Genomic DNA, 20661 nt, shown 5'->3' on the forward strand with positions numbered 1-20661 from the left:
ATTGCATCTAGCTCAGGTTAGCTCTCCAGTCTCTTCATACAAGAACACCTACACATGAATCATTGTCATTCAAAGCTACATGTGGTTGTCTCAGTGAAATAGATTTGCCCTAGCCTCAGAGCATTGGCCCATGTTGTCACATACCCCCCAAATGGAGGATTTAAATAAAAACGAGTAATTGAGCCTTCCTAGAGTCATTTTTTCAATCACCCTATACATGAGTGATAGACCTTACTATAACTGTGTGACTAGACAATAGTTACTTCAAGGTTTTCTTTCAAATCTGGTAAACAATTATGCAACAATAGAACTGACCAGAAACGATCTGAATGGGATGTTTAAACGGCTGCAAAACAATCACCCTATTTAAGGTTTATACTTTCTGATCATTGCAATTGACTTAAGAGTTAAAGAAAGTTGTAATGGACTGAGGTAATGAGCTTCCTTGTTACTATTTACGTAATCTACTTAAACTCTAAGAGTTGATGAGTTTATCTACAACCTTCTGTCTTAGTTATACTTGCATTTCAAAATATGGCCTCTCCTGCCCCAATCCCCTTCATAACTCATTAAACCAGAGGAGAGAGTATTGGAAAGAGGAACACTCAGTAAAGGCAAACATAGCTTTTACGCCACATTTTCCCTAAACACATCTGACTAAATGCCAGCACACAGAAGAAACATAGTAATGGGACATACTTTCCAGGGGGTTTATTACTGGGAACACAGAACATCACGTTTTCTCATATAATAAGCTCTCCCAAAACGTATCCCCAGGGTGGCAATTTGCAGAGGAACTGTAACATAAATGTTTCAATTTCATTAATGTGCCATACTACACTTACTTCTAATTTGCTATTGTTATAGACATAAATCAGTAAGTTTTTTTATACTACAAGGTCCACTATGAAAAAATTGGTCTTTTGATATGACTGAATTCTGCCAACAAAACATGAAAATTAATTAAATCACATCTTTCCTACAATGAAATGGGCCTACTTATCATCTTTGATAACTTACAGATGATGGGAAAAGTAGAACATAGTCATTATTTACTTAAAGATTTCTTTTTCTTTTTAGTTAAAGAACACTGGATGGTTTATTTTGAAACATTGATTAAATATCAACTGTTCCTAAGGAATCTCTTTCTCACATAAATTTAAGTATAACCTCCTGTTTCATTGGAATTTTTTAAAAGAATTTTTATTTGCAGCATTTTAGAATCACTTAAATACATTTTTTCCTCTTAAATTGGAATGTCTACAAACTTCACACTATCAATCCACTGAAGCTTTATGGATGTTTTATTTCATGGGTGGATTTTGACAATGAAAATGAGACATGTGAAGGTAAAACAAATAAAAAAGGTGCATTTAGTAGTTTGGTTCAAAGGCTACTGGAGGCCACATCTAAACGTGCATGCCAGAGATCTTAATGATTGAAATTTCTAATTGTTCACTGTCCTTGTTATACCTGCAACTGATAATTTTTTTTAATTTTAAAAAGTGTTTCTAGTGATCTATTTACAGAAACATAACAAACTAGAGATTCAGAAGTATCAGTCCCTGTATATCAAACTAAAACACTGCCAATAATAATGTTAATAATAGCAGTAATCTTTCATTCATGAATGACTGAAGATGAAGTAAGAAAATCTCTCAGAGGCCAAAACAATAAATAGGCAGGAATTCATAGTGCTAAGGGAATACAGTGGACTCCGTATTTGCTCTGAGTTTTTCTGCCCATCCCCATTGTGCTAGGAATTAAGGAGCTGCATAGTCACTGGAGAGGAGACAAAGGCAGGGCATGAGCACAGGGAGAGATCGGAGCAGAAAGCTTCTTAGAAACGGGGATACCCAGCCTGCAAAAAGAAATTTTCTTTCTCAGCTTTGGCTCTGGGTGGAATAGAAAAGTAGAAAGATTGCTTCTTGAGATTTCCCAAACTAAGAGCATTCACATGAATTTAGGACCTGGATAGAGTCTACCTAACAAACTGCAAAACTCCTGCAAGCCAAAAATTTAGTTTAAAGTGATCCCAGGTGGAAATTCAAGTTCCTGACAGAAACAGACCTAAATCTTTCCTTTGGCAAAACACGTTAAATCAGGCTTCAAAGGATTTCCATAGATAAAGTTCTATATTACATCAATTGCAACGAAAAAAATACTTAAAAACAAAAAGTCTTAGAGAGCCAGGTCAGCAATCCACATATTACTATTACTAGAAAAAGAATATAAGTAAGTGTTAATATAATGAAAGAAATAAAAAACTGAAATGAGGTTGTGAACAATCAAAGACTATTAAGATGGGCCAGGCTTTGAGAAAACACCCAAATGGAACTCTTAGAAATGAAAAATGTAATGGCATGTAATAACTAAAGTTAGAAACTCAGTGAAGATTTTCAGAGACAGATGAGAAACAGCTGAAGCATTTGTTAGCCAAAAGAGAAATCTGAAGAAACTAAGTTGAATGAAATTAAGAGGAACAAAGGAGGGCAGGTGTGAAAGGGTGGTTAGGAGACATACAGCAAGAATGGAAAGGCCAACATGAGCTTCATCAAGGCCCAGGAGATCACTGGAGAAATGGAGAATAGGGAAGCTACTGGAAGGCGTAACGGCTGAACATGCCTCAGGATATAAAAAGACATAGAATCTCAGGTCTAAGAAGCTCAAATAATCACATACAGGATAAATTAAAAAATTAAATATCTGGAGACATCATTATAAAACTGAAGAAATCCAAATATGAGAAGAACTTAATAGGTGCTAATGAGAAAAATAGATTGCCTATAGAAGAATGGTTGTCAGATAACCAACTTCTCAACAGCAGCATGGATGTGAGAAGAGAGTAGAATATTTTCAAGAACTGAGAGAAAATAACAACTTCTATATTCAATGAGATTATCTTCAATAATGATGCAAAATGACATTTTTGCACAAATTGAAACTGAGATTGTTTATTACCAACAGAGCTTACCAAGAGAATCTTTAAAGATATATTTCAGGGGCAAAAAAAAAAAATGATCCCAGGTAGAGAGTCTGAGATGCAAGAAAGAACCACATACAAGAAATCTGTAAATATGTAGTTTAAGTTAAACAAATATTGATTCTATAAATATCCAAAATGTGAAAAAAACTAAGATACAATAATTATTTTGTAAAGTTGGAAATAGAGTTAAAACAACACAAAAGGCCTTTTTATTTTTCAGTAGACAGGAAAGACAATAATTAAGATAATAGGTAATAATTACTAGTAATAAAGTAGACAGAATAAAGTAGCATGCAAATAGAATGGGGAGGGACCGAAGCCAGAAGAAGGCAAAAAAAGATTAAAGAGAAAGAAACTTGAAAAAAATGGAACAAATAGAAAGCAATAAATAAGATGGCAGAATTGAATCCATATGCATGAGTTCTCACAATCAATGCGAATTGATTAAACTATACATTAAAAGACTCAGATTCTAAGACTGAATTTTTAAAATCGAGCTATGTATCATTTATAAAATATATACCCAATATAGAAAGACAGACCAAAGATACAAAGATAGCTCAAAATGAAAGAATGTAAAAAGATACACCATATAAATAATAAGCTTGATCTAACAGCCATAAATACCAGCGCATACCAAATATGGAGGTAAGTCTTCCTTTCAAACACACATGGAATATTTTAAAAATCAGTAAAATACCAGATAATAAATAGAACTCAATAAATTCCAAACTACCTAAATAATATATACCATATTCTCTGACCATTCAACAAAATTTAGAAATTAATGACAAAAAGATAAATTAAAGCCAATACTTCTCTTTATTTATAATACTTCTAAAGAAGACATCAAAACAAAATTAGAAAATATGTGAAACTGAATAATAACGAAAAGAATTGTAAGAACTTGTTTGGTACAGATGAAGAAGTACTTAGAGAGAAATTACAGCCTTAAACGTTTATTGTAAAAAGGAAAAACAAAAAGGTTACATATCCATGAGCTAATCATTTCAAAAGTTCAAAGAAAGTAGAAGGAAGTAATTATTAAATATAATAGAAAAATAATTAAAATAGAAAACTATACAATAGAAAATATTTTTTAAAAATTTAAAGTTTGTCTTTTGTAAGGATAAATAGAATTGACAAACTTCTGAGAAGATTAATTGTTATAAAGAAAAGAAGACACAAATTAATGATCTTAGAAATAAAAAAGAGCACACGATTTCACATAGAGCAGATGAAAAAAATAAAAGAATGTTATAAACAATTTTATACCAATAAATTTGAAAATAAGTGAAATCAGCAAATGCCTAGAAAAACAAAACAACAAAAATAACTCAAATAGAAAACCTGAATGATTCCAAAACTCTTAAATACATTTAATCGAAACATTCAAAGAGCAGGTAATTCAAAATGGAAAAAATAATCCGGAGTCCAACGTCACATTGCACTCAGAATTAATTCCAGATAGATGTCATGCTTTAATAAGAAAGCCACAAGTTTCAAATTTTTAGAAGATATCCGTATGACCTGAGAGAGGCAAAGGTTTCTTAGGATATAATAAATAAAGCTAAGAAGTAAGCTAAAAGAAAAATATTGATACACTCAACTATATTAAGAGCTTGTTTCTCCAAAGTATTAAAAAGGAAGTTAAAAATATAAGCCCCAAACTCAAACTCTGAGAAGATATTTGTAAAATATATAACCAAATATTTTAAAAATATCTTATAAATCATTTTTTAAAAGACCAAAAGAAGTGGATAAAAGGCAAGAGGAAACATTTCATAGAACAAAATATGAAATATATAAATATGTAAATATATGAGAAAATGTTCATTAGTAATCAGGAAAATGTAAGTTAAATCTACAATGAAATATACTTTCACATCCACCAAATTGCAGAACTCAAAGTTCTGAGGGAGCCCAGTACTGGAAAGGATGGGGAGCACTGGGGACCCACAATTCTATCAAGTAAGTTGGTTCACCTGTATTGGGAAGACAATTTGCATTAACTATTACATGCACAAATCCTGTGAGCCAGCAATTCTCTTGCTAGATATATGCCCCAAACACAATACCTGTGAACCAGGAGACATGCAAAGAATGTTCATAGAACAACATTTGTAATTGCATCAAGAAACCAAACCAAAACCAAAACCTCTGTAAACAGTCAGAATTCATGAGGATAATAAAATTGATAGATAAATTGTGGTACATTCCAACTATGGGGCTATACAGCAACATGGATAAATCCCAAAAGACATAATATTGAGTCAGAAAAGCACAAATACAATATGTTTCTGTCAATATAAAGTAAAAAAAAGGCAATCTAGATGTATTTTTACAGATAAATACACAGACAGTAAAACTATAAACAAAAACAAAAAATGATTAAAGGAAAGTGCAGAAGATGGTTATCTATGCTAACGGAGAGAGAAGAAGACATATAGGAGAGGTCCCCAGAAAGCCTGAAGGGAATTAGAACTGTTCTATATCTCAAGGTGAAGGTGAGCCCATAGGTGCTTGATTTTTGAATTTTTCTCTAAAATGCACATACACATATACTCTACTTCATATGCATAATGTATTTCACAATTAAAGTACAAGAAGAATATTATTTCAAAAAATGCTCTTTTCCGACCAGTAAAAATGATCTGGAAATCATTTGTCAGGGTAATTATTCCTTTCTAAGGTAATGAGCTAAATTATAATTGCCATACACATTTATACAATCAACATAAAGGACTTCACTGCCTAAAAGAAAATTTAGAAATTTTCAAACAAAAGAGAGAGACTGATTTAAAATGCACAATGCCACTATTTCTAATTCTTTGAGCAATGCTTAAGTATCTATCAATAAACATTCTATTCATGAGACAATTAGCCCAGATCAGTGGTTCTTAAACTTTAGGGTGCATCAGCCACAAGGGGAACTCATTTGCTTACTTCCATGACCTGTGCCACCTGCTCTTTCACAACTCACTCCCGGAGATTAGATTCAGTAGGACTAACGGTTGGGGCCAGGTCTCTGAAATTTTGGCAGGCCCCCTTTCCACTCCTCTGAATAGTCTGATGGAGATGAATAGAGACTCACAGTGCAGAAAGATTTGTACTTATTTCTCTTGCTGTGATGTAAAGTTGGAACAAAGTAGAAAGGCTGTCTTTCCTTCCTGAAACAACGCAGAAAGACTTCCTTTACTTCATAAAAAACAGTAAGTTTAATTTACCATTTGCAAGTTCCTCTCACTTAAAAAAAAATCTTTTTTTTAAAGATTTTATTTTTCCTTTTTCTCCCCAAAGCCCCCCAGTACATAGTTGTGTATTTTTAGTTGTGGGTCCTTCTAGTTGTGGATGTGGGACGCCGCATCAACGTGGCTTGATGAGCGGGGCCATGTCCGCGCCCAGGATTTGAACTGGTGAAACTCTGGGCCACCGAAGCAGAGCGCGCAAACTTAACCATCAACCACGAGGCCAACCCCCCCCCCCCGCAAAATCTTTAAACTTTGAAAACTACAACCATTTAATAAACTAGGAGGAATGGTTATAATTCATTCACCATATTAGAGAAAGCCCAAACTCATCAAATTGTGAAAATACACAACTAGAACCACTAGAAAACGGATTCCTGCTTCTTTTAGCACATATGTCCTTTTGTCCATATTCACCACTTCTAGGTAGTGAGGAAAACAAACCCAGTTATCTAATTGATAAGTCATCAGAAACCGAAGCATCATTTCTCTCCAAAGCTCCTCCTTCCCACTCCCTGCAGGCATTTTTTCTGAGCGGGTCCCAAAGCCCTCAGGACCTCACCTGTGACTGGCCTGGCCCTTCAAAGGAGTAGTGCAGATCCTGAGACAAATGAAGCTGTTCTGTTATCAGCCTCAGGTGACTTAAATCAATTCTCCTATTCCTATTCCTACTTCCCCCATTCCCACCCGTTCTCTGCTTCCTGAACGCTAACCCTTACTAGACTAACTCACTTCTTTCCTTGACACTCTTTTCAGCCTTGGGTTTTCCGTTCATTACTCTGACCTCTGCTTCTTGCCCAGCCAATCACACCTTGGCCTCTGTTTAGAATCCTAGAGCACTCCCATTTCTCTTCCTCCTGCACTCCCCCGGCCTCAGACTCTCTCTCCCCACTTTCCTTCTTTCCTTCCCTCCTTTCTTCCTTCCCTCCTTCCTTCCTTCCTTCTTTCTTTCTTTCTCTCTCATTTTACATATAGAAAGAAAAGTAATACAACTAGCTTATATTTATTGAGCACTGATTCTTTGCCAGGAACTCTTTTACGCTCTTTATATGTATTAATTTAATCACCACAATAATCGTATCAGGTGGAAAGTATTATTAATTCAGTCATCTCTCTGCTATACCTACTATTCTGGGCTCAGAAGCAAGTAGTAGGGTTTCTGTGGGAAATATATTTAACATTTGTTTAACAGAAAAAAATTAGTTTCTCCTTTAAACATTCAGCTTATACAGGAAATTTTGGGGAGAAACTCAATATAAGTTGATGATTCCTAATTACCATCTAACATTTTAGGACTGCTCAATTTTTCCAAGAAAGAAAAACAAAATACAAAAAACCTGAGTATAAGACATAAGACATCATATTTGACATAAAGGGCTAAAATGTTGGGTGGAAAAAAGATCACTAAACATTACAGAGCAAACATGACTTCTCGTGCCAGATGACCCCCTTTCCCACAGTAAGAATGGCAGTGGGATGCTGTATCATTATACACAAAACAGACATTTGTAGGCTCTGTGGGTGCCAACCACAGGGTAGTGAGGCCCAGCTCCACAGTGCATGCAGTGAACAAGGCACTCCTCCCCAAAACACCCCTCTTAAAGCTGCACAGCTACCAGCACATAGCACAAGAATGGGCTTACTTTGTATTTTGTTCATCTCTGAGAACTACAGATATGTGCAGTGGATCACTCAGGATATTTAGCCAGGAATCATGCACTCACACATACACACATGGACATACATAAAACACATGTCTGTGCACACAGATGCTTATGTCGATATGTGTGTATACATATACATATACATAGTATATACGCCAGTCAACATCCTGCCCCATCACCCCTAAACACTTCAATATGTATTTCCTAAAATCAAGGATATTCTGTTACATAACAATAGTACAATTTCAAAACCCGAGACTGGAACAGCTTACAACGCTACTATCTAACATACAGTCCGTAATAAAATTTCATCAATTGTCCCATTAGTTTCCTGTATAGCCATATTTCCTAGTCCAGTATCCAATTTGGGATTACTCATTGTTTGCAGTTTTTGTGTAATTTTAGATTCCTTTAATCAGGAACAATAACTCATCCTTTTTATTTAGTTTCTTGACCTTAATATATTTGAAGAGTACAAAGAAATTATTTTGTAGAATATTTTTTAGTTGGGGTTTTTCCGACGTTTCCCCATGATTAGATTCAGGTTGCATATTCTTGGCAAGAATACGACAGTAAACCTTTCATCATCAACAAAGTGAGAAGGCCAACGGCACCAACAAACGTTTATAAACTTGCACTTAAAAACACAATCTGGAGTCTTCTATTATTTTTTGGGTGTTTAGAAGGCTGAAATATTTTAGAAGTTCCAGCATTAAATTTTTAAAACAGAAAGTAATAGGGAGAAGACAAGAAACTGTCAAAAATAATTACAAAGAAAGTAGAGTCATAAGTAAACAATAATAAAAATTGAATAGGGTTAGAGATGAGGAAAATATTTTTCAAGCACAAAAGATCTGAGACGAATTATTGATAAAGCAGCTTTTCAGCTGACTATGAAGGATGGCTGGGGTTTCAACAGGAAACATGGGGAATGGCACTCTGGACAGAGACGGCTGCCTGTGCTGCAATGGTGTGAGGCACAAATGGGAGGCCACGCAGTCACCCTAGTCACAGCATGTGCCTTCACTAATGGCGACGACATCTACGCTGGAGCCACACTTTCAGGAGCCGAAAGGCCATGCAGAAAGGATGGGCTTCCTTTGAAAGGCCACGAGACCTCCCTGACAGTGAAGCAGAGCTCTACGTAGCACACAGCTCAGATGGGAGGAAGGAAAGGCAGGTGCCCCGCGTAGTTTGTTTGTGTTGTGTTCTCATTGCTTTTCTTGTTTTGTTCTTCCAATAATTCCACTGTTACATTGCTATTCTTAATTTTAGGCTGCTTCTTTTAGGTTTAATGAAGCTAAAAATTTGAAATCTTTGGTTTGGGAATACAAAAACAAAATTAAAATGTTAGGGTTCTTCATGCAAGAATTAGCAGCCTTCCCACCATTATTACATTTACCATTTGACAATGAAGAAAATATGATGAATATGAAATATTGAAATATGAAATACAAATATGAAAATATGATCAAATAAAGCATATATGAACATATGATCAAATAAAGCATAGAGAGAGTAGATTCAACTGTTGAGAGCAAACCAGAGGGCTTGAAAGAGCCCAAAGGCAAAGATGCCAGGAGAAAGAAGAAAGAAGGTGGGAGGAAGGGGCCCTGGTGAAGGACCGTGGTCAGAGAAGCTGGCAGACAGGCTTTTTAAAGGGAGGACTCAACAAACAGCAAAGCACACAATGGGGCCCTCAGCAAAGTTAGCTGATTTCATATAAATTTGAGATCAAGTAATTTATTACCTATAAACAATGCTGTATAAAACCTATATATGTGGAAAACTAGAAGGAGAAAATGAGATAAAGATTCAAAAATAAAGGCAGAAATAGAAGACAGAAAAAGGAAGAAATATGGTCAAAGTGGTAAGACCACACACAGAAAGGTGGAAAACACGTGCGAATTTGTATTATCCCCAATTTGGAAATTAAGGAGACAGGGAATTTAGCTTTCTTAATTTCTTAAAAGGAAATAAAATACTTAGATTAAACAGGAATTGCTGTATCTTTTTTCATCTTTTTTTAATATTAAAAACTTTTCCCTGGAGTCTTGATTAATTATAAAATATCTTTTTCCTTCATTAAGTTTTACAAAACTTCTTCTAATTTTTCTTTGTTATGTGAATATATTAGAACATTTAATTATTTCTACGACTTTCTTGGCATTTTTATTATTCTCTTTATCATATCATGTTTCTGAATAATAAGCATCCTTTCTTCTTTGTACAATTTCTCTATGGGATGAGGGAAAGTAGAAAAAGGACAGTAAAAAGTGAATCCCACATCTTTCATCCCATTTCACCCAATTTTTAAAAACCAGACTTTACATATTCAACATAAATGGCAATATGAAACATAAAATAATTTCACAGAACACAAACTGTTTATTAAAATAAAATTTACTATTGCATAGACTATAGCTATTGGTACCAATTTTGTCAAGGGAAGCAACCCATACACAAAAGTTGTTTTCTGCATGGTTGGGAAACTGCTTACAGATGTACATTTCTTTTGCATTCTTGTATTAGATAAATTGCTCCCCTTTGAGCATGTTTTCCCACATAACGACAGTGTTATATCTTTTGATTCAGTAGGTGCGTCTAAGTTACTGTAAGGAATCAGTCTAAGACTTGAATGTGGGAACATGAGAGCTAATAGCGTCTGCAAAATAGTCCTATGTTGTCCATAAAGTGTAACCTTTTCTCATATCAAATATCAATAGGAATATAATTGAAGATATAGCACAATACCCCTGACATAGCCACCCCAAAGTACTCACAAAACAAAAAGTACTCATAAAACAAAACAAAAAAAGTATTTCTTTAGTATTTTCTCATAATAGTGACATAATAATTTAAGTGGCCAAAACAGTTTGAGTTCTCAAGGAAATAGAAATGATTGGTGTGGGGAACCACTCAAAACTTTGCCATCAATTTTTAGTACTTTTCTGTCTCGGGGAGAAAATCAGCATGCAATTACTTGTACGTTATGTGTTCTTTACTGCAATTTTTCTCATAATTTCCAATTGTAATATTTTTCCTTTTCAACCCAAAAAACAACTACTTGGGGAATACTACAAAAAAAAACAGAGATCATAAGAAACTTGAGGACCACCAGTTTGAAAATTTAGTATAGAGTCAACATTTCCCCCTTTTTATTCCCAGAAATCATCCCAAGACATAGAGAATGAGAAACAATAATGCAAATGACCTATTTATTGAAAATAGGAACCAATGAAATCCTAGGCCACCAGATAAATGGAATGGATCACAAACCAGTGATGACTGAGTGGAAGGGTGTGCAGGAGGAAACAGAAAAGAAACCTAGAGGAAATAATCTGGAAGTGGCAGATTTCAAAAACAGCTAACAAATATACCTTCCTCTAAGGCTAGGGGCCATGCCTCTCCAATTGCAGACGCGATGCAATAGTTTCAGGTAGAAGCAGCTATAGAAGGAGTTTGGTTCCAAAAAAGCAGCGAAAGTGAGACTCAATGAGGAGCTATACAGATAACACATGTTTATAGCTGTGGAAACAGAAAAGTAAAGTCTTCCATTGTGGGAAAAAAACCCAGAACAAACAACAAAATCCACATTGCCTATCTCCATTGTCTAGACAGAGGAAGACTCACTTTGTTCAGTGATACAAAAGAAAAACTGGACAAGCATAGTATCTTTGTAAAGATACAGTATTCCTCACTTATCTGTGCTTCAGTTACCCGTGGTCAATCGTGGTCTGAAAATATTAAATGAAAAATTCCAGAAATAAACAATTTATAAGTTTTAAATCATGTGCCATTCTGAGTAGTGTGATGAAATCTTGCGCCGTCCTGCTCCGTCTGGCCCAGACACTACCTCACAATGCCTGTATCATTCACCTCATTCCTCTCATCACACAGGCACTGTGCCATCTCACACCATCACAGGAAGAAGGGGGGAGCACAGTGCAAGGAGATATTTAGAGAGAGACCACATTATAAAACTTTTACTACAGTATCTTGTTATAATTGTTCTATTTTATTATTACTTATTATTGCTACTCTCTTAGTGTGTCTAATTTACAAATTGAACTTTATCACGGGCATGTATGTATAGGAAAAAACATAGGATATACAGTGTTCGGTAGTATCCACAGTTTCAGGCACCCACTGGGGTCTCGAAACGTATCCCCATGGATAAGCGAGGACTACTGTACTACGAGATAAAGAGAAAGAGAGGGGCAAAAAGAAAACCAAGGGCACATGGGGACCATGCACTAAAAACACGTTGCCATGAGAGAAGTTGAAAATTGTCACCAAACATTTCACTACGAATTTTTAAATTGTCATGACTAGCAATCACCTTTCTGAAGCAATTACACAGTGCAGAAATGCAAGATGTCAGGGGGAGGTTAGCAAGAGAAGAAGGAGAGATGAACCATAAGTTTCTAGTGCTCAACCAAACACTATAACGGAAAACAGTAGAAGCGCCATAAATTTGAAGGAGAAATTGGAAGTCATACAGGAAGAGGGAGTACAGAAAGCACAAGAAGGCAGCAAGGATTGAAGCAATAAATGCACGCTAAGTAAATGGATGTTAATAAAGAACCGAAAAGAACTGGAGAGAAATTATTTTTTTTTAAAGATTGGCACCTGAGGCAACATCGGTTGCCAATCTTGTTTTTTTTTCCTTTTCGTCGTCTTCTCCTCAAAGCCCCCCAGTACACAGTTGTATATTCTAGTTGTGAGAGTGCCTCTGGTTGTGCTATGTGGGACCTGCCTCAGCACGGCCTGACGAGCAGTGCCAGGGCCATGTCCAGGATCCAAACCAGCGAAGCCCTGTGCCACCAAAGCAGAGCACGTGATCTTAACCACCTGGCCACAGGGCCGGCCCCTGGAGAGAAATTTTTGAGTGTGTCACAAACAAAAGAAATCCAACATACATATAAAAGGAATCCCTGGGGAAAAAAAGTGTAATAATAAGGTAAAGCAAATATTTCAAGATATAAACCCAAGAAACTGTTCCTGAAATAAAGGAAGACTTGAATCTACATGATGGGGAAAACAAAAACAAAAACCAACCATGTCCCCAGGCAAACTAGTCCAGCACAGACAGCACTAGGATAATGTTCTAGCGAAGTCACCAGACTTCAAAGAGAAATGAAGAATCCTTTAGTCAGCCAGGCAAATAAGAATTCCCTAAATTCTGCAATGCTAGAAGAAAGAAGAAGAGCAATGCGGTCCTCAGCCAAACTGTACTTCAAGTATAACGCAAGAGACAAACACTTTTGAACATGTAAGCTTTCAGAAACATTGCTTCCAAGAGACCTTCCTCAGGAATCTATTGGAGATGCCCGCATGCAGCCGAGAGATGGTTACAGAAACAATAGCGAACTTTCCAGCAATGTCAACTCCTGTCAGAAGCATCCTCCCAGACGACAGTGGAGCCTTCAGGCAACAGCAGCTCCAGACAGCTGGGCTGCAGTATCAAGAGATACCCTGATTCAGAACCTCCCTGATAAGGTGCACCTAGACTCCTCGACTGGAGAAACTAGGAGATAGGCATTGTTTGTTGTTTCAAGTTGCTAAATTTTAGGGTAACTTGTTATGCAACAATAGATAACTAAAACCAGGCTTACAAAGTATTGAATTTGAAGAGGCTGGTATGCTAGAAAATAGGAAGAGGATTTTTTAAGGACATTTGTTGGAGTGCTATGAGTCCCACCATCCCCCACAGGGGAGACTGTGGAATATCAGCATCCTTAACCACAGGGACAAGAGTTTCCAGCAAACCATTTGGGACTGATATGTGTTCTCTGGATTTAATGCCAAACTCATGCTAGATCCATGTTTGGAAATGACTAAAGGCAAGAGGCTGTGGCTGCATTATTGTTCTGAGGCTGCGATGGTGGCGGCTGTGCTGGAAGTGGCTTGCATGCCTAGAGTCTGTCAGGCAAAAGACAAACAAACGTTTTTTACAGATATGAGCCAGGTGGGAGAAAAGACCAGCTGGGAGATATCTCAGTGTGATTTTGCTCAAAAGAGACAAATGAGGGAGCAGTACAAATCAAGAGTAAGAATCTGTTCTGGGTGGACCACCACAGCTAGGAGCTTAGAGGAGAGGAAACATTCATCTCATTAAGAAACTGCAGGTGAGACATCCCCAGGGAATGAGGGAATCGCAAAGAACCCAGAAATATGCTCCAAGAAGAAGAGCCAACACTTCCTGTCTGAGCCGGCCTGTGGAAAATAAGATCCTAGCTCTTCCCGCAGGAGAGGAAGCCATAGCCGGGACACTGTAGGTTGAGAAAACCGGGAAAGCAGCTGCCCACAGCACCCCTTCCACCCAAGACTGAAGCGGAATAGCACTGGGGAAGGGAGAAGCTGTAACATCCATAAGCTTCAGATCTTGTCTATTACGTAAAACTGTAATTAACTAAGGAATGGGACCTTGTGTTCTGCCCTTTAACATACGTCTCTATATGATTAAAACTAAATTTAGTTAAAATTAATAAAAATAATGGTGTTTTACACCATAGTAATAGATATCATACAATTATCAGACAACAGAAGTTCTCTCATTCGAACCCAGACCTTCAAACCTTGGACTGCTGCTGACTGGTGACCATAACTCGAGCCTCACCAGCTGAGTAAGAGCCCAGCGTCCACAGCAAACCGACGCAGAGCACGCATGCCACACCTGCTCTACCAGCTGCAGTCTCATACAGACTTCCCTGAGGAAGACATCTATAAACCGCTTTTCGAACAAATGATAAGGCTTGATTGGAATATAGCTAAAAATTAAGAAGCTCCATGCATTTTGAGGAAAGTGCAACATACTGTTAATTAAAGTTGGCTTTCATTTTTCTTCTTTTATTCTAACATCAGATATTCATTGGTTTAAAAAACTTTAGGGTTTTAATTATAAAAATAAACAAAAAAGCAAATGAATAAAGAAGCCTTGGCAACACTACCTCTGAATATGACGCTCTCGATCACAGAGATGTAGTCTTCAGGCTCCTGCTCAGTCGAGATCTCCCCTCTGCCTCCAGGGATATTTAATACTTGATAGAGATGGTCTGCGCTCTTCACCCCACACAGCAGAGTAACCACACTTTCTGGTGAACGAAGTACCTCTTCCAAAAACTGACACTTCTTGGGAGTTAGGTTTTTAAGCAGGCTGTTTGATAATATCAAAAGCTTGCATTTGTAAGAGTTTAAACTCAGCAGTTCCAAATCCCGCAGAGAGAAATTCTCCAAGAGATATAACAGGATGGCTTCCCTTTCCACAACATGTAGCAAGATCTCCCTCAGGTACAGAGCCCACTCCGCAGCCTCCTCTTCATAGAGCATCACGATGTCTTTCATATGTTCTGGAAAAGAAGAAAACAATGTATTAATTTTCTTATATTTGAAATGACAACAGCAGGTTATATCATTATTTCTCAAAAATTGTAATGCGCTCTTTAAGCAATGTATTACTTTGCTTATACCAGAGACCAACAATACAACTCATGTTATCCCCAACATAATCATATGGGATTAAAGTAAGCCTTCACAGGCAAGCCAGCTCATGCTTTGTGCAAGTCTACACTGTACTCACTGTACCAATGGGAACACGGGATGCTCCACAGAAATAAGTGAGAGGCCTGTGGAAGAATGCAAGGAACATCCTGTGGGATTAGGGTACTGGGCTACAGGATGGCTAATCGAACCTGTATTGCTGGTCTTTCCATTTTGCTAAGTTGAATACATGTACATATAGAACAAAGACTCAATACTGAGGGGATTCTGATGGCACTACAAAACGCAAACATTAAAAATCTTGATGAAATAAAAGTAATCATAGGTTGGGGAAACTGAGCATTTGAGGAGGAAAAAGTATAAAGAACTTGATCTTTCATAAAATTTAGTCGTTTAATACTGCCTAAATTTGAAACCTGAATTTAAAAAGTGACTACATTCTCTCATTATTTTTTGTATCATAATTCTCCCTAAACAGTAATAAATAATTTAGAAAGTATGTGAGAAGAGAAATTTTTACCTGAAAATTAATGTCCTTCAAATTTCCTTTATATTAATTTAAAATCAATTATTTTATTTACAAATAGCATGCTGGGGCCCCCAGGGGTGTAGTGGTTTAAGTTCACATGCTCTGCTTCGGTAGCTTTGGTTCACTGGGTCAGATCCCGGCACAGACCTACACACCGCTCAGCAAGCCATGCTGTGGAGGCATCCCACATACAAAATAGAGGAAGATTGGCACAAACTTTAGCTCAGGAACAATCTTCCTCAAGCAAAAGGAGGAAGATTGGCAGCAGAAGTTAGCTCAGGGCCAGTCTTCCTCACCAGAAAAAAAGCATGTAGAGTATGGTCTCTCTTTTTTTTGAGGAAGATTAGCCGTGAGCTAACATCTGCTGCCAATCCTTCTCTTTTTGCTGAGGAAGACTGGCGCTGAGCTAACATCCGTGCCCATCTTCTTCTACTTTACATGTGAGATGCCTACCACAACATGGCTTGCCAAGCTGTGCCTTGTCCGCACCCAGGATCTGAACCGGCGAACCCTGGGCCGCCAAAGCTGAATGTGCAAATTTAACCGCTGTGCCACTGGGCCAGCCTCTAATCTCATTTTTAAACAATCACACCCATTACTCAAAATAATTTCATCAATGGTTAGCAACAGTTGTTTATGAGAGATAGGATTTTGAGAGATAAATGACGCTTTTTTCACTCTTCCATATTGCTTATATTTTTGTAGTACACCTGTATTATTTTATAAAGCAAGGTAATCATTCTTAAAAATCAGCTTGTAAGATATTATTTTGAGTACAAAGAACCTAACACCAAAACTCTTGGAACCCACAATTATCTTTTTCCTTCTGGATATAGAGCACGTATTTTCTGCACTATTGATGCAGCAATTAACACCAAAATGATTTTGAGAGCTACTGTATTTTTATTGTTATATATAGCTTTTCTCATGATTTAAATATTATTTCTGAGGAGAGATGCTTTATCTTTCAACTCATTGATTCATACACAATGCCTAGCACAATTTCTTGAACAGATATTCGACAAAATTTTAAAAATCTATTCATACGCAAAGAATGAGAAAAACACCTCGGAGAAAACATACAGGAATCCTACACAAGTGCTGTGTGAATCATCAGTATAGTTCTGTTATTTTCTGTGTAGTGTCTCACTAGCCTGAATGCTCAAGAATGCTCAAGAAATACTGTTGAACAAACACAAACATGGGGTCATAACTCAGTATTTTTTTTTTTTAAAGATTGGCACCTGAGCTAACAACTGTGGCCAATCTTTTTTTTTTTTTTCCTGCTTTTTCTCCCCAAATTCCCCCTGGTACATAGTTGTATATCCTAGCTGCAGGTCCTTCTAGTTGTGGCATGTAGGATGCCGCCTCAGCATGGCCTGATGAGTGGTGTCATGTCCATGCCCAGGATCCGAACCAGCGAAACCCTGGGCCGTTGCAACGGAGCATGCGAACTTAACCACTCGGCCACGGGGCCGGCCCATAACTCAGTATTTTTGTGTTTGAGGAACAGTAGAGGAAAGGTTTTCTTTATATTTTATATGATAGCCAGAATAAGTTGCTGTATAGTTATAACATAACTGGAGTAAAAATAAAACTAATAATAATCTAAATGATCAACTGCTTAAAATAAGCTAGGACTCTTCATGTCTTACATACGTTATTTCACTTAATTCTCAAAAGTATCCTGTCAAGGTACTCACGTTATTCTCATTTCACAGGTGGGAAAACTGAATTGGTATCGGAATTAGGATTCCAGTCTGTCCTATTAGCCTCTAACAGCAGAGGAAGCAACATTATTTAAAAGATTAAAATCAATTCTTTGTAGTGATACGAGCTAGCCTAAACTACAAAGAAATGAGTTACAGCCATAATAGACTCAGTAGTGAAAAGACGAACATTAATCTTGATATAATCACACACACACAAATATACCATTACTCAAATTAAAGGGAAATTGCATATCAATGGGAAGCAGCCTGTGAGTTCATCTCAAGTATGCAAAGTATGTGAAAGCTTACTGGGAGTCTGGTTTCCTATCCTGGAAAAAGAGGAAATAGACCGTACGATGCACTCCAAGAGTATGGTTATCTATGAACTTCCTTCTCGACTCTAAAATTTAAATCAATGAAATCACAGAATAAGCTGTGAGAGTATATTAAAGTATAGAACGAATACTCCCACGTTACATGGTGGGGCATCACACTCCATAGGAAGACAACCACAGGAAATCAATTCTAGAGACAATCATAACTATCCTTCAAAACTTCCTGAGAAAATTACACAGGTAATCTTTCTCAATACTCTGGGACCGTCTTTTCCTATGTTGAAATCGAGCCTTCCTTTTAAATTTGTATTCAACTTATACTTAGTCAATCACCTTTGTTTGACAATTTTCAAAAACCTAAAGATTAGCATTAAATGTCATCTCTTTTCTCTAGATTACATCATTTCAGTCTTTTAATCTTTAATTTTCTCACTTATCATTGACTGAGACTTTCCATGTACCAGGCATGTTGCTCAGCACTTTACATGCATGGCTTCCTGTAACATTCCTGAAGCTGTATGGCGTTGGCCTGGTTATTCCCATTTTACTGATGATCACACTGAGCCTCTGAGAGGTTAGGTAGCTTATCAGGGCCATGCAGATGGTCTTCATGCTGCCGCCCAATCTTTTCTTATGAAACCGTGTTGAGTCAAAATAAAAGGCCTTTTCATGGCCATGGTTTTCTTTTTCCTCATCCTAGAAAATAGAAGCTTGTCCTTGAGTAACATCTGGACCGTGGACCCAACAATTGTTCTCTTTGAATTCTCAAGAGGAGCCTGCTGGCCTTGCAATACACTTCATTTTATACACTTGAACTAAATCAAATCTAAATTATTATTCTGCACATTTAAGGAGTGTTCTTATCACTAACGTTGGCTAACTTTTATAGTCTGTGAAATGAAACAATAAATGATGAACCTAAAATAAAGAAACACAAGATTTTCATTCCTGAAAAGCTTTATCCAAACTAAAGGGAAATTGCTACTGAAGATGCAATTAAGGTCTGTAAATAAATTATTTAAAATGTAAATCTCCAGTCTAGCCACACAAAGTAAATGACAGCAGTATACAATGATATAGGAATAAAATATAGCCATATTAATTTTTATAAATTTACTATAAAGTGTTCTTTCAGATTCTATAATAATGCCTTATTTAGTAATCTTACAAAATACCGTCACAACTCTTTAAACTTGACGTAAACTTGTATCAATAATTGATATCAACAAATGCTTTTGCACCAAGAACAGATTATACTGCATATTGCTAAAAGAATGAGATAGATCATAAATCAAATTCCTTCCTATTACATCTGCCCAGCTTGAAATGGCAGCTTTTCTTCTTTTGAATAAGATCCCATCTCTTACCTATGTTTGACTGTGCATAATGGAGAAATATTTCATGATGCATCTTTCCAATATTATATTTTTCAAACTGATAACCGAAATGCAGAAGAAAAGAAAACAGAAAACTACAAAGAAATGAGCTACAGCCATGATAGACTCAGTAGTGAAAACATGAACATTAATCTTGATATAATCACACACACACAAATATACCATTACTCAAATTAAATTATCAGTGCAACTGAATTTGTTGTATACTCTAACTTTGTAATCTAACTTGTACAACAGGGTAACAAAACTGGGGATTTTCCAAAGGCATTAAGGTAGTAAAACACTATAACTCATATTCCTCCAGGAAAATTGGCTAATTTCACTTATTCATAGTGGCAAAAAGTACCAGAGCTTTTCTGTATATATCTGTCCAGCATGAACATCCCACACCTTCCTGGACCACCAGCTACAACTTGGTGGTCAGCTGCTAAGCACACTGACCACTTCTGAGGTCTGTTTTGCTGCCTGAGGACTCTGGAGCTGAGGCAGCTTCCCGAGCCAGTGCGCCTGCCTGGCAGCTGACAAGTGCTGGGGATTTAGTGCATGGAGGGATGGGAGGGCCACCCTCAGTCAGTGAGGGATGGAAGTCGATGTAGAAATAACTCACCATCCCCATCCTTCAGTGGGACAATTCTGAGGTTTGTTCTACACGGTAATTAGAGGATTCCCTGTGGTACTGAATTCTCATTGTTCATTGCATTATTCTGCTTATGAATATACACATTATTGGCTTTTCTCCCTTTCTTGTCTCACATTCCCCATTCTCTTACTAGTGCTTCATGGGCTCATCCTCTAAATAAACTACCTCACATGTCCATTTCTCAGAGTCTTCTTCAGGGGAAATCTCTATACGCATACACGTTAATTAACTTAGCTCTTCTTTTCAAATACAGGAAGGTACCAAAACATTATTTTAAGATTATGCTTTTCAGCTATCGTGAAGAACGACAAGCAAAAACTATTTTTATGCAAATGCAGAACCTTCCCCTTTCTTCTTCCTTTTAAGATGCAAGCAATGCTTCTATGCTTCACAGAACAACTTTGGAAGAGAAATTTTTTTTCTTTTCTGTAAGAAAAGCTGGTGTTAATTGTTACGGGATTATTTTGCAAAGGCCTCATACCCCTTCATATATAAACTGCAAATGTTTAACTCCAACCTCTTGTCACTTTTTTTTTTTTTGGTGAGGAAGATTGTCCCCGAGCTAACATCTGTGCCAGTCTTCTTCTACTTTGTATGTGGGACACCTGCCAAAGCATGCCCTGATGAGCGGTGCATAGGTCCGCGCC

General features: G+C 36.9%; 1 protein-coding gene across 18 annotated transcripts in view; it reads right to left on the reverse strand.

The window, feature by feature from the left end:
* BANK1 (B cell scaffold protein with ankyrin repeats 1) overlaps positions 1-20661 on the reverse strand; it is a 313259-nt gene that overhangs the window by 263427 nt on the left and 29171 nt on the right. For all 18 annotated transcript variants that reach the window (XM_070614152.1, XM_070614164.1, XM_070614161.1 and 15 more), the window contains one exon: positions 14852-15250. In XM_070614152.1, the coding sequence (XP_070470253.1) occupies positions 14852-15250 (399 nt within the window). The remainder of the gene's footprint in view (positions 1-14851; positions 15251-20661) is intronic.

The sequence above is a fragment of the Equus przewalskii genome, chromosome 3, assembly GCF_037783145.1.
Source record: "Equus przewalskii isolate Varuska chromosome 3, EquPr2, whole genome shotgun sequence".
Lineage (NCBI taxonomy): Eukaryota > Metazoa > Chordata > Mammalia > Perissodactyla > Equidae > Equus > Equus przewalskii.